This window comes from Taudactylus pleione, unplaced genomic scaffold, assembly GCF_031769625.1.
Source record: "Taudactylus pleione unplaced genomic scaffold, aTauple2 ptg000423l, whole genome shotgun sequence".
In the NCBI taxonomy this organism is placed as follows: Eukaryota; Metazoa; Chordata; class Amphibia; order Anura; family Myobatrachidae; genus Taudactylus; species Taudactylus pleione.
In genome coordinates this window covers 3,200,152-3,217,603 of record NW_028284825.1, presented here as the reverse complement: position 1 = coordinate 3,217,603, position 17,452 = coordinate 3,200,152, and the positions used below count along the sequence as shown (strand labels likewise).

Sequence of the window (17,452 nt, the reverse complement as noted above, 5' to 3'; positions counted from 1 at the left end):
CCAAGCGTGCGCCTGTGTCATAAGTAAAGGGCCGGCTGGCTTGACCGTTAAAGGGTGCTGTAACCCCCAAAGTACACTCCAGTCCAAACCAAAAAAAAATTATTTTCTGTGTTTGTGAATTGTGTGCGCAGTAGCCGCACGTGCATCAACAAAGTAGTGCCAAGAGTGCGCCTGTGTCATAAGTAAAGGGCCGGCTGGCTTGACCGTTAAAGGGTGCTGTAACCCACAAAGTACACTCCAGTCCAAACCAAAAAAAAAATTATTTTCTGTGTTTAGCCGCACGTATATATCAAATCGATATAACATAAATGGAGGACCAAACTTTCTCCGATAAAAATAAAATAGAGAAAGATCAAGAACCACTTCCTCCTAGTGCTGAAGCTGCTGCCACTAGTCATGACATAGACGATAACATGCCATCAACGTCGTCTGCCAAGGCCGATGCCCAATGTCATAGTAGAGGGCACATACAATCCCAAATGGCAAAGTTCAGGAAAATGACCTTGAAAAAGACATTTAAATCAGCTGAAGAGAAACGTAAACTTGCCAATATGCCATTTACGACACGGAGTGGCAAGGAACGGCTAAGGTCGATCCCTAGTATGTTCATGACTAGTGGTTCAGCTTCACATGACGATGGAAGCACTCCTCCCACTAAAAAAATCAAAAGAGTTAAGCTGGCAAAAGCACAGCGAAGAACTGTGCTTTCTAAGAAGATATCACAAATCCCCAAGGAGAGTCCAAGTGTGGTGGTGGTTGCGATGCCTGACCTTCCCAGCACTGGACGGGAAGAGGTGGCTCTTTCCACCATTTGCACGCCCCCTGCAAGTGCTGAAAGGAGCACCCACAGTCCACTTGCTGATATGCAAATTGAAGATGTCACTGTTGAAGTACAACAGGATGAGGATACTGGTGTAGCTGGCGCTGAGGAGGAAGTTGGCGAGGAGGATTCTGATGGTGATGTGGTTTGTTTAAATCAGGCTCCGGGGGAGACAGTTGTTGTCCGTGGGATGAAAAAGCCCATCACGGTCATGCCTGGGCAGAAGACCAAACATTCCACCTCTTTGGTCTGGCAATATTTCTATCCAAATCCGGACAACAACTGTCTTGCCATATGTACCATATGTAAAGGTGAAATAAGTAGGGGTAGGGACGTCAACCACCTAGGAACATCCTCCCTTATACGGCACCTGCAGCGCGTTCATAAAAAGTTACTGTCAAGTTCAGAAACTTTGGCTCAGACCGTAAGCAGTCCAGGGACACCTAAATCCCGTTGTCCTGTTGTATCCAAGCGCCTGCAAACCACACCGTCAACTCCCTCTTCGTCAATTTCCTCCTTAGTCAGGATCGGAAGTAGTCCTGCAGGCCATATCACTGGCATGACTGACTCTCCTATCCGGGATTCCTCTGGAGGATCCTGCATTGCTACGCCTACTGCTGCCGCTGCTGCTGTTGCTGCTGCTGGGAGTCGTTCATCATCCCAGAGAGGAAGTAGGAACACCACTACTTTTACTAAACAATTGACCCTCCAACAGTCCTTAGCGAGGAGGATGAAGTACGACAGCAGTCATCCTGAAGCAAAACGTATAACTGAGGCCTTGACTGCTATGTTGGTGTTAGACGTGCGTCCGGTATCCGCCATTAGTGCAGTGGGATTTAGACAATTGATGGAGGTAGTGTGTCCCCGGTTCCAAATCCCGTCTAGATTCCACTTCACTAGGCAGGCGATACCGAGACTGTACAGAAACGTCAGAAAAAGTGTCCTCAGTGTCCTGAAAAATGCCGTTGTACACAATGTCCACTTAACCACGGACATGTGGACAAGTGGAACAGGGCAGACTAAGGACTATATGACTGTGACAGCCCACTGGGTAGATGTATCACCTTACGCAGCAACAGCAGCAGCGTCACCAGTAGCAGCATCTCAGAAACGCCAGCTCGTTACAAGGCAGGCTACGCTGTGTATCACCGGTTTCAGTAAGAGGCACACCGCCGACAACCTCTTAGAGAAACTGAGGGAAATAATCGCCCAGTGGCTTACCCCACTTAGACTCTCCTGGGGATTTGTGATATCTGACAACGCCACCAATATTGTGCGGGCATTACATCTGGGCAAATTCCAGCACGTCCCATGTTTTGCTCACACAATAAACTTGGTGGTGCAGAATTTTCTGAAAAGCGACAGGGGCGTGCAGGAGACGCTTTGGGTGGCCCGAAAAATTTCTGGCCACTTTCGCCATTCAGCGACTGCGTGCCGAAGACTGGAGCGCCAGCAAACACTCTTGAACCTGCCCCGCCATCACCTGAAGCAAGAGGTTGTGACGCGGTGGAACTCAACCCTCTATATGCTTCAGAGGATGGAGGAGCAGCAAAAGGCCATACAAGCCTATACATCCACCTATGACATAGGCAAAGGAGGGGGTATGCACCTGACTCAAGCGCAGTGGAGAATGATTTCCGTGTTGTGCAAGGTTCTTCAGCCCTTCGAACTTGCCACACGTGAAGTCAGTTCAGACACTGCCAGCTTGAGTCAGGTCATTCCCCTCATCAGGCTTTTGCAGAAGCAGCTGGAGAAAGTGAAGGAGGAGCTAAGACGGAGCGATTCCGCTCGGCATGTGGGACTTGTGGATGAAGCCCTTCATTCGCTTTGCCAGGATTCCAGGGTGGTCAATCTGTTGAAATCAGACCACTACATTTTGGCCACCGTGCTCGATCCTAGGTTTAAAGCCTATGTGGTGTCTCTCTTTCCGGCCGACACAAGCCTGCAGAGGTGCAAAGACCTGCTGGTGAACACACTGTCAGCTGAAGCGGAACGTGACACGTCAACGGCTCCTTCTTCATTTTCTCCCGCAACTGGGGCTGCCAGGAAAAAACTTAGGTATCCTAAGCAACCCGCTGGCGGTGATGCAGGGCAGGCAGGACCAAGTTTGGACATCTGGTCCGGACTGAAGGACCTGGCAACAATTTCTGACATGTCTACTGTCACTGCATATGATACTGTCACCATTGACAGAATGGTGGAGGATTACATCGGTGACAGCATCCAAGTAGGCATGTCAGACAGTCCATACCTGTACTGGCAGGAAAAAGAGGCAATTTGGAGGCCCCTGTACAAACTGGCTCTATTTTACCTGAGTTGCCCCCCCTCCAGTGTGTACTCCGAAAGAGTGTTTAGTGCAGCCGGGAACCTTGTCAGCGAAAGGCGTAGGAGGTTGCTTCCACAGAATGTGGAGAAGATGATGTTCATCAAAATGAATTATCAGCTCTTCCAGGGAGACCAGCCTCCAGAACGTACAGAGGGACCTGTGGTGGTGGATTCAAGTGGGGACGAGTTAATACTTTGTGAGGATGAGGATGTACACACTGAAGAGGGTGAGGAATCGGTGGATGAGGAGGATGAGGATGACATCTTGCCTCCGTAGAGCCAGTTTGTGCAGGGACACATTAATTGCCAGCTTGTTTTGTGGAGGCCCAAACGAACCAATCATTTCAGCCACAGTTGTGTGGCAGACCCTGGCGCTGAAATGATTGATTTGTTAAAGTGTGCATGTCCTGTTTATACAACATAAGGGTGGGTGGGAGGGCCCAAGGACAATTCCATCTTGCACCTCTTTTTTTCTTTGCATTATGTACAGTTTGGGGCCTAGTTTTTCTAACTGCCATCCTGTCTGCCACTGCAGTGTCACTCCTAGATGGGTCACGTGTTTGTGCCGCCCACTCGTGTCGCTTAGCATAGTCATCCAGCTACCTCGGTGCAACCTTTTGGACATAAAAACACTATTGTGAGGTGTGAGGTGTTCAGAATAGACTGGAAATGAGTGGAAATTAAGGTTATTGAGGTTAATAATAGCATAGGAGCAGAAAAACCTACAAATTCTGTGATTTTAGCTGTTTTTATGCTTTTTTTCAAAAAAATACAGATCCAAAACACAAAACCCAGAACCCAAAACACGGAAGGGTGGTTTTGGCAAAACCAATCCAGATCCAAAACACGAAGAAAGATCCAGATCCAAAACCAAAACACAAAACACGAAAAGTGGCCGGTGCACACCCCTAATATATATATACACACACACACACAGTATATTTAAATTGTGTGTGCGTGTATATATGTGTGTGTGTGTGTGGTTCATGTTGTATTAAACCATCGATTTATTTCACCAAGTCCGGAGGAGGAGTGCCGCCTATCTTTTGTTCAATGGAGCAACAGACATGTTATATATATATAGTGTGTGTATATATATATATATATAATTATTATTTTTTTTATTTTTTTTTTATAACATATATATATATATATATATATATGTGTGTGTTTGTAATGAAAAACCCTGTCCTTTGCTTCCCAGTATGAGCAAGAGATAGCCAAGCTGAAGGAACGGCTGAAGGTGTCCAGCCGTCGCCTGGAGGAGTACGAGAGACGACTCTTGGTGCAGGAACAGCAGATGCAGAAGCTGTTAATGGAATACAAGTCTCGACTGGAAGACAGCGAGGAACGTTTGCGGCGGCAGCAGGAAGAGAAGGACAGCCAAATGAAAAGTGTCATCAGCAGGTGAGCTCCGGACAAAGACTGTCCCTTGTCGATATCACTCTTGTTTCAAGGACTCTGCTCACATGTCTCTCGTTCTTTCCTTCCAGGCTGATAGCAGTAGAAGAGGAACTGAAAAAGGATCATGCGGAGATGCAGGCTGTCATTGATGCAAAACAAAAAATCATTGATGCGCAGGTATGTACTTACCACCCTCAGGCTCCATAACGCACATATTGTGACTTGCATTGCCTAGAAAAGGCCTAGAGAAAAATGGACAGCTTAATTTGTAGTGTGTACCTGCCATTGTTCTTTGTCATTTTTCACATGTATTTATGAATGTTCTGTGTGTGTGTGTGTGTGTGTGTGTGTGTGTGTATATATATATATATATATATATATATCGACACAAGTTTCACTTCTATTGGTTGTGAAGCTGTGAGAATTGAAACTGTTTTTATTGCCTACATCAGTGTTCCCCAACCTCAGGAACCCCTACCAGTGTGTATTACTGATCTCCTAGCTGGTGCACAGGTGTAGTCATAACTGGCTGGCACGAATGGAGCTAATTATTTCTCGTGTGATACTGAGGAGATGAATAAATCATGCAGTGTTACGGGTCCCTGAGAACTGGAGTTGTGAAATGGTCTACTTACAGCAGCCTCATCGTGGCCAGAACCAATGTTCAGTCTGATGGCCCATTTACGCTAATAACATCACTGAGTGCCTCTTTCCTCACTGACGTCACTAGTTCCTAGTACATTGACAAGATAATAGGTCAGCCCATACTATGTGTAGATTATAACCTAACATAAATGTGCAGAAGCTGTGAGAGCTGGTGAAGTTAGTTTAGTTTCAAGATTGAAATTGGAAACTTGGTATAGAAAACATCAGATAAAAATGCACGTTGATAAATACCACTTAATATGACATGATTGTATGTGTCTGAAAACTTTTTTTTTTTTTTTTATTTAGCAGTAATGACAATTTCACATATTTCAGTTTTCATATGTTTTCTTCTAGTTTTGCATTACTTTATTCTTGTTCTGTGGTTTGAACTTGTTAGGCATTTTGAATATCATTGAACTTTCAGTGAACACACTCCATAACCATAAATAAAGAACGTAATAATATTTCATAAGTAGTCGGAACATTTCTTTGGAAGCTCATTTGCATGTTACGCTTTCACCATGATTTTGAAATGCCAGTAATGCTTATCACTTGCAGTGTTTGCGTTTATAACGCTCATCTCTTTTCAATTTTCTAATGAAAGCCGGTGACATATTGTAATTCTTAGAAAAAGGTTAATCAGACAATGTAAGTCCATATTGGCCTGAACTGGGTATTCAAGTTCCACACCTGCACTGACATCTGTACTGTCAGGTCCTATAATGCCCTCCCACCCACAGGCTTTGGCCAATTCTGACCCAATAGAATCAGATTTTGATTGGAACTAGCAATGTCTCGGCCCATTTCCCAAATGAAATAAACAAAACTTGCTTGGTATCTACTGGCTTTTTTTTGTGTTTTAAAAATGCATGTCAAACGCGTTGGTCATCCCTTTATAACTAGTGCATGGAGGTCACATGCGTGTGAATAGAAGAAGTTACATTCCAAAGAATACACACTAGAATACACTGTGGCTTCTGTTGTCAGAACTCTTGACGTGCATTTGATAAGTGTTACAAATTCTTAATTATAAGACCGGTGGGCATAAAGCCTACGTGGGCTACATTACTCACAAGTACTGTTTGGCATTTTTTTCCCACTAAAATTAGATATGTCTTTGATTTATTGATAACAGATCAGACTGAAAATGTGCTTGAAAATTTATAATAAAAAAGACCTGAATAGACATGAATAATTGTTTGTTAAAGCAGCAGTTATCTTGAGTTCTTTATTTTTAGGAATAAAATGTGTTGCTTCACTGGTACAAGCTGTTTTACATTAGTTTCGTGTGAGATAAAAACCTTCTAGAAGGGGAAAAACATTTCTGTCAGATAATGCACATGGCTCTGATATCTATTATTACAACAGCTGGAGAGCTACGGGTCACTTCTTCCTCCCCTGTTACTGTTACTTTTTAGGTAATTTCGTTATTTCTGACAGAAATTCTGTTAGTAGGATGATTTTAAATCTTTAAAAAAAAAACACACACACACAAATATTGATGCATTGGCGACCATTTTTGTCTTGGCGACCATTTGTAAATAATATTCCCATTTACCTGTGCTTTGCTAAACACTCTCTGCTTCAGGCTTGAATCGGCCAGGGAGATAATCTAGAACTGCTGTCATCGGAGGACAGGGTTGCATCACTGTAATTAGTGTCTGTGTCCTTTGTGAACTGCACGTTATGTAGCCCAGATCACGCGGTCTGTCCCTTGTCATGTAATGGCATTGGCGGATCTGTGGGGATTCCATCTCCTTCCTCACTAAGCAGAAATAACCACTGATTTTTCTCTCTCACGTTAGTCTCATCACCACTGTGTTAAATTACAGGTCATTAATGGGACTGTAACGCAAACAGGCAAGTAATACAAGTGCACCTACCAGCTAAGCAGTGTACCCAGACATGGCCTGTGCCTGACCTCCTACACATTCCAGCTCCTCCTAGTCTTTTCAGAGAGATAATATTAGATGAGGTGCCCCGTTCTCCTGGTACCTCAGTCCATTGTACGTAGGACTGAGGTGTACAAGTTGAAGCTATCATTTGTTTCTCACTTGTTCCCGGTCTCCAGTTTCCTCCGAAGTAATAGTTGTACTTTAATGGATAGCTTATCTGTTGTTACGTGCACAGTTATCCTGTCATCTTCACAATGTTATAGACTTACAGTTGTTATCGGTCATGTCGACAGAGTGCAGCCTGTGTATTCCCCCGGAAGTCGTACCGTCTAATGTCGCTAACTCCTACTGAATAGATGGGGCTGTAATTAGGTGATAGATCACTGTATGCTATATACAAGAATGTATGCCCTCTGTATTTTGGTCCTTGTGTTCAGAAGATTATTATAATATAACTTTTTCTTTCTTCTGGTCCTTTATTGTTTGTTTATTGGGTTTTTTGGGTTTTTTTACGTTTTATTGTACCTAGCATATTATTACCATTGACCTAATCTGATGCTAACAGGGCTTTTGTTGGACATAGTTCACTGAGTCTGTATTATTCACCATTTACGTATGACTATATACCTATACTGATTTTTAAGGTTTACGTTCAGAGGAATTGCTATTTGTCATTACTATACACGCTGTATTGGATAGAGCTCTTTGACATGGATATTGCGGCACAATGGCCATCCTATCGGCTGGGAGAATCAGGCACGCCTATGTGGCTATTGGCTGGTAGAAGGAAGAGGTTTAGGCACATGATACTGTGCATATTCCTAACACTGCACCCTGTATTCACAGCTATTACTCTGTTCTGTCAAAGGTTAATGACTATTACAGTCATTATCTGTGCCCATGAAACAGTTCTATCTTCCACCCTCTACTGTGAGTTACTGCAATTAGCATAAAATATATTGGATACTGCACCCAGTTCTGTGCGCTATTAGAATAACATCAATCACATAAATTGCCAGGTAAATCCACACAGACGTAACACAGGCCTCATAACTGCAAGAAGATGATATATTATCCCCAATTACATTTGTAGTTCATATAGTAAGGGAGCGATAATGCTTACTTTTAATGGATTGCATTACTGTTGTAATATTATAACAATATAATGTGCAGCATAAACTGTTCATGTAATAAAATATATATATATTTCATTGGTTAGGCTTTCATGTATTATTTTTCTGTTTCTTGTTTACTGCATCGTATGTAACGTTTATAGTCTATGTACTATTGTTAACTAATACAGATGCTCTGTTATGCTGTTTAGTTTTGTATGTTACATAGTTGCGTTTTGCCAAGTTGGAATAGGAATGGAAAGAATAATGTTTGGTGTGAAGAATGTAGATTTGTAGTTGCGGTTTGTTCAGGTGTAAGGATGGTATGTTACAGACACCCGCGGGCCATCCCCACATCTCCTGTGCTGCACCCTGTGAGCTGGAATGGGTTCGGGAACAGTGCATTATTGGTCCTTTTGTTTTTTTGTGCATCCTCCTCACCACCTTCCCATCAACCTTTCAGTCCGGCTTTTGGCTGCTTCACTCCCTATGTTGCTGTGTCTCCTCTGCTGCTGATGAACAGACCATCCGTTACACTGTGTCCTGTTAGGTTCTCTGTCCTCCTCGTAGCCTCCTCAGAGAATGCAAATGTTCTATTATCTTCTCTGCAAAATGAAACATTCTACAGACATTTTCTTCATTCCTATCCAGTGCTGGCGTACACTTCTGATGGAGAATAGGCTTTGCACTTGGTGATAGAAGACAAGACTTAATAAATATTCAGATGATTGTTGATGCTATAGCTCAGAGATAGGAACCCCTGTGCACGCCTGCTGTTGTCGAAATACACATTCCAGCATGCCCTGCCACAGTTCTAGCATGCTCTAGCAGCAAAACTGTGGTAAGGCATGTTGGGATGTGTAGTCCCACAGGGATGTTATTGGCATCCCGGTAAATGCAATACTGGCAGTCAGAATCTTGTTTCCAGAGTCCCAACAGTAGCCAGAATCCCGAAAGCGAGTGTTATGGGTTAGGCTGTGGGAGGGGGGAGGGTTAGGTGTTAGGCTGTGGGAGGGGGGAGGGTTAGGGGTTAGGCTGTGGGAGGGGAGGGTTAGGCTGTGGGAAGGGATGGTTAGGGTTAGGCTCTAGGGGGAGGGTTAGGGTTAGGCTGCAGGAGGGCAGAGTTAGGAGTAGGCTGCGGGGGGGGGGTTAGGGTTAGGAAAGCTGGGTTAGGGATAGGGTTGCAATACTTGCCTGCATACGTCGGGATATTTAACCTTCGGGGTTACGCTGCCAAAATTCTGCCGCTGACATTTTCAGTGCTGGCATCCCATACCCAACCCGTTCCACAGTATCTGGAGTACCACAGGTTGCATAACCTTGCTTTGTAGATCATGGTTCACAACTGGCGATCCAAATGGAGTCTAATTGTTTTACAGTACTAATTTGGAAGACTAGGGCAATAAATGTTTCTCTGAGTTATAATAAATAAATACCTGCTGCCTATTGTAAAGACATGCTACAGACTAAGCCATTACATTTATCAAATGGTCCCTCTGGATCCCCCAAAATGTGTTCAAATCCCAGCTCTTTGATTAATTATACATCCAAAGGGAGAGCTTTCAACTCATTAAGCCTTGTTGTGGCTTGTGAACTTCCTATATGGTTGGGCCCTCTGGTATACTTTGTTCAATGACATTTTGTGTGTAATAATTGTTACCTCTACCCCTAAACATTATACAGTAATAACTGTCGTGTATTCTGTTAGGTGTTCATAACACGTTTATGTCACATGTGATAAACATTTTGAATTAGCAGTGAGGCCCGCTAGCTAAGATTACTGCTGGACCATATATATCTCAGTCTAACACCGGCATAGACTCTCTGGGGGCAATTCAATTGTTGCATGGGAGGTGATTATTAGTGATCACCCAATTTTGCAATTCAATTGTTCTTGGCGCTCATTAATTTTCACCCTCTTCACGCCCTATTAGACAGGGTTTAGCCATGTAAAACGGGATGCGGTCATAATCCTGACCGCTTGGATTTCGGCATTCAGAATGCCGACGACGGAATCTTGACACTTATCGGAATACTGTCTCCGGCATCCCGACCGCCGTGATCCCGAAGGGAAGTACTGGGGTTAGGGTGAGAGTTAGGGGTAGGCACTAGGGAAGGGTTAGGTTTAGGTTGTGGGGAGGGAGGGAGGGAGGGAGGGTTAGGTTTAGGCACTAGGGGGGAAGGTTAGATTTGGGCTGCGGGGAGGGAGGGTTAGGTTTTAGGTTAGGCTTACTTACCTAGAGGCGTCAGGATTGTAACTTGGTTGGGATGCCGGCGTCAGGATTATGACCGCCGGCATCCCGTACCCTTCCCATGTAAAAATGCTAAACCTGTCTAAATTCCAGGTTAGGGCTCCCTAACCACGAGTTTCTCGCACTTTTTTGCTCGCACCCTCCTGCACCGGCGGCTATCGTGCTCAGACGAAGCAACAATTGAATTGCTCCATCGGGCAACTTTAAAAAAAAAAAAATAGCCACCGGCTAAATAATTGAAGCGCCCCTTTTGTGGAACTTTTCTGGTTACCAATTGGGCAGTGATGGTTTATCATCAGAGAAGTGGGAAAGATATACATTTTTAGCTCTGTTATTTTTATTATGAGGCATCTTTGTTGCTTCTTTATGGAATACCGAACATAGCAAATATATTCACGGCAACTGAAGTGACTTATGGCTGTCCTTATTTTGAGGAATAATGAGTATAGGCTTTGTAAGGACAAGAGTACCAGATAGATGGATTTCTTGTAAAAGTATAACAATGTGCTTAAACAGTTCCTCACCTACAAGTGTAGAGCATTAATATGTCAGAACACTGTTTTTTGTTGCTTGATGAAGGTTCCATTTTGCATAGAAGATAGCAATCAGGTCTGTCCAGTGCATTACTTTAGTGACGGATGGTGGAAGTCTTTTCTAACAATATTTAATTTATTACAGGAGAAAAGGATCATCTCGCTGGATGCAGCCAACACGCGGCTGATGAGCGCGCTGACGCAAGTGAAGGAGCGCTATAGCTCACAAGTGCGGAACGGCATTTCTCCCACCAATCCCACCAAGCTATCCATTACAGAGAACGGAGAGTTCAAGAACAGCAGTTGCTAATCTCCAGACATGTACTCTGAGCCATCTCTCAGTCCCCAATGCTGCTAAACCAAATGACTAGCGAGAATCTGCGAAAGAGTGATACCCAACAGCGCCTTTGCGACTATGGATGGATCCCAGCCATACCGCACTGTACATAGAGAGTGACTGCATCGTGTTCTGTACAGAAAGTCACATGTAACATACCAAATGGAAGTTGATAATATCTCGATTTTTTTTTTTTGTATATGTATAAAAAATGGAAAAATATGTATTTTTTATTTGTGTTTATCTTCCATTGATAGGAGTGGTAAATATCAGATAAAACGTTTTAGTTGAAGGAGCTGTATTATATATAAATATAAATCACACCATTGCACACAGAGAATATTGGTTAGAATGCAAAGCGTAACAGTTGGAAACTGATGGCGTGTGTTTTCCTTCCTAGTAAGCCGTGTTCTGCTAGGACTGCACACCGATTCCTCCAGCATGGAGACACCAGCAAAAATAATTTCTTAGTATGTTGCAGGTGCCTTCAGCTGGAGTTACCGGAACACTAATGGCTGTTATCTGAGGTAAAAAAAGGACGGTCGGGACATTTCTCATGCCCTTGGCACAATTTCCCATCAAAGTAAATATTTTTAGGAAGCTTTTTTTTTTTTTTAACGAATGTTTTTGGAGTTTACAGATCTGTAAATATGTATATTTTGGTTGTAAAATGAAATTCTACAGTTCACGTATATGACATTAACAACGTACACTATCAAGGGAGGCGAAGACAGGGGCTCACTGTGGGAATTGTCACAAAGTTAGGACTAGTGTGCCCAATGATATTTTTTACCCCAAAGGGTATAATTTGATGACACATGACAGACTTGATACTGCTACTGATGTATGTACTTTATAGAATAAGCACTGAAGATCTCTCTATCTTATATATAAGGTAGGGGAACACCTTGAAATAATATTTTTTTTTCAGGATTTTAAGCTTAAACTCCTATCGCCAGGGACACCCAATGTATTTGTCCTGCAATACCTTAGCTATCACAGGTCAGAGATAGAAGGGCAATATGGCAGATTTTGTGAGGTAAATTGTAAATCTGTGGACACCCTGGTTGTTACAGAATGTTCAATGTTTTGCACCTGTTATGTGGAGGTGGGGGGGTTATAAATATTGGGATTTGGGACTAATAAAACTGCCCAGCATGTTGTGACTTTTGCAATGAATGTAAAGGCAAGATTGGCCAATTTATTAATGTAGTGCAAAAAGTTTTGACTGGACAGACAGTTTTTGTTCTTATTTTTGCTTCTGCAATGACAGCATTTAAGAGGCAGCCATTTTGTGGGTTGAATCGTCGTGCCTCTCGCTTCGGTTGTGTCATTTCCTAGTAAGTGGATAGGCTGCATTCTCACATATATCGGTTTAACCCACAAAATGGCTGCATCTACTGTGTGTTAAGTGATGGGTACACTTTAAGGACTTATACTTTTGTGTAAGGCCCACATACAGAATAATTATAAAAGAGGGCAGCGACTGCAGACCGTATTACTAGGACTATATTCTCAAATGCTTTTGTTTATGGGTCCAAATTCTGTGATGCTTTTTAGCCACTCTTAATCCTTACTATAGTGTAAATGAAATTCCTTTTACAATTTTTTTTTTTTCTCTTAATCTGCAGTTGGAGGACAGGGGGGGGGGGGGTGGTTTGGGGCTGGCTGGTTGTGACTGGATCAACATAGACTGCTGTTTGGGGGAGACTATCCTAGGAACATGACTGAAACTGGATACCAAAATCTACAAAAGGGCTAATCTTAAGGTGTGGAAGACTGGTGACTTCTGTCTGTCTGACTGAGTTGAGTGGAAAATGTTGTACACGGCTGACATTTTATTTATTTATTTGTTTATCATACCCCCTCCCTTTGTTTTAGTTTTTTTTTTTTGTTTGTTTCACTTTATTTGATTACTTCACCTCTGTAACATCCAGGGATTTTGTGGATAACAAAGTGGTTTCTAAACCATTAAGGAAATTAGCTATTTTAATATTGTTAATATCTACAATAAAATGGAACTTCTGTACGTAATGAAATGAATGATGTTTGGTTTGTGCTGCATTAATGTTAACAGTTTCTCCTTTAATTGGGAAATTTACTGTGCCCCGGTGACCTCCTATAACCAGACCCGAATTCAGGGAATGGCCTCCTTGGCCAAGGGTGAGAGAGTTGCAGAGGCAGCAAATTTCATCGTCTTATCACATATATTTTTTGCCTATAAGTTCCTTTTATTGGGTTGTGATTCATTGTTTCCTTTTTTATTTTTCATACATTCTAATACACATGAGTTTACCATCATAAATGATGATGTCTGGTTTCTAGCACGGTACCTTTATTGAATAGGGATGGGAGCTAGAGCAAAACTACATAAAATATACACTCCTCACCCCCACATATACAAATTCATTATTTTTTTTGTAAATCTAAGGGAGCAAATTACGGTGTTGGGATGTCCGGCTGCGCAAATCACTGTTTAATACTATATGAAATAATTTGCTTATTTTCCTACGCGCTTCTATGGGGTGCAAGGAAACATTTAAAGAAATTGCAGGGTGCATATATCCGACCAGCGGGAACTCTGCACAAATTCAATTGCCCCTCAAAATATCCTGTACAATTAATCCTGCACTGACTGTGTTTTAACCAATTTAATACCAAGCTGATGAAAGAAAATATGCGAGCGGGTTCGGTACGGGATACCGGCGGTCAGAATCCCGACCAATATGCGGAAAGTTTTCTAACCCCTAACCAACCTGCAGCCTATCACTCCCTCTCCCCCTACTCCCCGCAGCCTAACCCTAACCATGCCTTAACCTAACCCTAATACTTGCTGTCGGTCTTGATTCTGATGCCGAGATTCCGAGCACCAGCATCCCGACAGCCAGGATGGTAACAACATCCCATGCGAACATAGGATAAAAATGTTAGGTAAACTCCAGCCCCCAATCTGCATTTTATAGAGCTGGCTCCGCTGCTATGGTTACCACATTCTATGGGGGATAGGTATCAAACCTGCCAGAGAGATGAAGAGAAGTTCCCATAGCAACCAACCAATCAGCTTCTAGCTGTCATTTATATAGCCTAGTCCAGGTCTGGCCCACCTGTGGCTCTCCAGCAGTTGTGAAACTACATGTTCCAGCATGCTTTACCAGATGATTGGTGGGAGGGTATACTGGGGATGAAAAGCCACAGGTTTGCCAGGCCTAGACTAGTTTATAAAAAGACAATAAACTGACTAAACATGGTTAATCCTATACAGCATAGGCATACTTGCCTATATTTAAAAAATTATTTCAGGGGCGTTGTGTACTGCTACCTGCTAAGAGACTTGTCATAGAGTTGACTGGCATCCAACTGTAAATGAAGCATAAAGCATAGATAGAAAGGTGTAATACATTTCTAATGCATAGCTGCCTATCCAAGAGCGGCCGAGAGGCTACCGAAAATCAGGTGGTGCTTCCAGCCAGCCGGAAAAATGGGAAAGTCTCCCGGAGGTTAGAGCCACCTGGCCGTGAAAGTGGGTGGTACAGGTGACCAATGATGCGATTAGCATTGAATAGCATAGTCATGGCTTCAGAATGGCAGTAATTCCAGCATTGTATAAGGAGGGGGAGGTTTATGATTCAATCGCATCATCACGCCGCCAGACCTGCCCACCGCCACCGCGCCACAACCCCCTGCAGTGTCAACCTGACCTAAATCAATGTTGTGTTTCAGGGGCTAAATCGCACATATACTAACAATATAAAAAATCATCTGTTAATAAATGTGAGATTTAGCCCCTGAAACACAACAACGATTTAGATAGATTAAAATCGACTTTTAGTAAATTTACCCCTTAGATTACCACTATTTTTAAGTATCTCCCTGACATTCAGGTTTAGTCTGCAAGTATGTGCATAGTTATCCTCTGGCTCTCCAGCTGTTGTAGACCTTCCAGTCCCATTGTGCTACTATGCAGCAAGAGAAGGGAGAGCTGGAGACCCCTTATGTTACATGGTGTTATGTTACAGTTAGACCAATCTTCATGTTAAAGAGCAAACAACCAGTGTCCCTCTGTTACAGGAGTAATCAGTATGTAAGCCAATCTTCCTGAAAAATAGCATGCAGCCACCGTGCCTGTTGTGTAGGGAAATTACAATCCATACAGAGCCTTGTGTGGCCCAGGGACAGTGACAGTGAGCACAATAATTACAGAGAACGGTTATAGATTGGTTCTCTCAGAAATTGCTTATCTGAACGAGGGAAGGTGGATGTACTTGAATTTTTCCATTTTTTTCTCCAATCCTGAATAGCAAGTCATTATCCCAGGATAATAAAACACCTTTCAAATAAATATAAATATGATAGATAAACATATATACTGTAGATAAAAAAGATATGGAGATAGTGAATAAAACGCACACAAAACAAATATAGGAATTTTTGCCCACTGTATCTATTTAAAGGTAAGTTCAGTCACAAGAGTGATCCCTTCCACTCTGTTATACAAAGAGAAAAAAAAAATAACTACAAGGCAGCATTTATTGTAAGACGTGTAACAACGAGGAGTGTTTTGTGTACATCGTGCTGGTCTTGTGCTGTCTCCATCACGTCACTCCCTCTGGCCAGTTGGACAGTGACGCAGATACCACATTAGGTGCTCTGGTTTGTTGCATTACTTATCACCAAAAGTTTAACATCTCCACCAGGAATTTTCGTTAACAGAAATCGTTCCAGCTGCAAGACAGTAAAATACAAATCAGTGCGTCTCTCTTCCCTCCTTACTATTTTATTTTAACATTAAGGGAAAAATTCCCCCCCAGCATGGTTTATTGAATAGACCTTGTATGTATACACTTATACACTTACTGTTTCCTATCCCGTTCTGCCCTGGCTGCATCATTTCCAGATAGAGGAGAGGCCAAAGCTTCATCAGTCTGGCCTGCTGTTGTCTAGGAAATGATAACGTTCTGTCCAATTGGTGGATTTGTGCCTTAGACAGGTAATCGCTAACCTGCGCTGTGTTTTTTATGGTAGTGGTGTATAGGAGTACTCACTGCATTTTCAATTTTATGTGCATTATTATATTTGTCATAGTTTATAAAGCACCAGCATGTTACGCAGCGCTGTACTTTAATGGGTCATGATACAAATTATGTAGTATGAAATAGAAAGTTAAAAAGGTTTAGTATTCCAGTAGGGAGAAAGGACCCTGCTCGTGAGCGCTTGCGATCTAGATAGTTACCCCTGAATTCCTTGTCAGTGTCTTTCTCAACCATGGCTCTTGTCAACCAAAGCTAGATTTGAAACCCTTTCCCCTGAGTATTGTGATGTGTTCATTACTATAAATGTTTCTTTCCTGTGTTTGCAATCTTAACGTTTTGTTTTTTATTGCTTAGCATTATAGTATTATTTCTTCTTAGACTAAAGGTGCCCATCCACTAGCAGACATTAAAACGACTGCACGATTACGACATTGTAATTGTGCAGTCGTTTATCAGTCTGTGATGAGCCTGCACAGAACGAGCAGTCGTTCAGTGCAGGCTCATCAATCATCTGCAAACATGTAATAAAATATATAGAGCGCTTGTATAATAAGTTGTAAATGTGTGACCGCAATACCTGTGGGGGGAAAAAAAGAAAATACCTAATCCAATCATTCGTTTTTAATTGAACCAATTGAACTTCTCAATAAAGTGGAGATCACAAGCAAGGAACGCTATCCTTGACAAAGGGCCAGGAGCCTGAAACGCATTGGTTTAGCGCACACCGTACTGACAGTGACGTCATAGCATTGCGCCGTTGGACACGGATGAAGAAGACGGCCACGTTTACAGGGAACCAGCCGGACGAAGCGGTAGCTGCCAAGGTAGGCAGTATTAAGGAGAGACAGAGCACCTGATCTGACTCTACCAATACACCGCACTGCATGGCAATTATTGGAACCCTTTTCTCATCTGTGCGGACTTTTAACTTTTAAGAGAGCTATAAACATTGTTTTATACTAACCATAATTTTATTCCCACAGGTATTGCGTTTACACATTTACAACTTGTTATACAAGCGCTCTATATATTTCATTACATTATTGCCATTTTATTAAGAGCAGCTATATAGTAACATCCTTAAGCGCAGATTCTA

At 42.6% G+C, this 17,452-nt stretch overlaps 1 protein-coding gene across 1 annotated transcript in view; it reads left to right on the top strand.

Annotated features, from left to right (window-relative positions):
* RASAL2 (RAS protein activator like 2) overlaps positions 1-13,598 on the top strand; it is a 231,640-nt gene extending 218,042 nt beyond the window's left edge. The window contains 3 exon segments of the mRNA XM_088447240.1: positions 4,350-4,552; positions 4,639-4,726; positions 11,135-13,598. Coding sequence (XP_088303366.1) covers positions 4,350-4,552; positions 4,639-4,726; positions 11,135-11,299 — 456 coding nt within the window. The 3' untranslated portion in view covers positions 11,300-13,598.
* Positions 13,599-17,452: the final 3,854 nt, after the last annotated feature.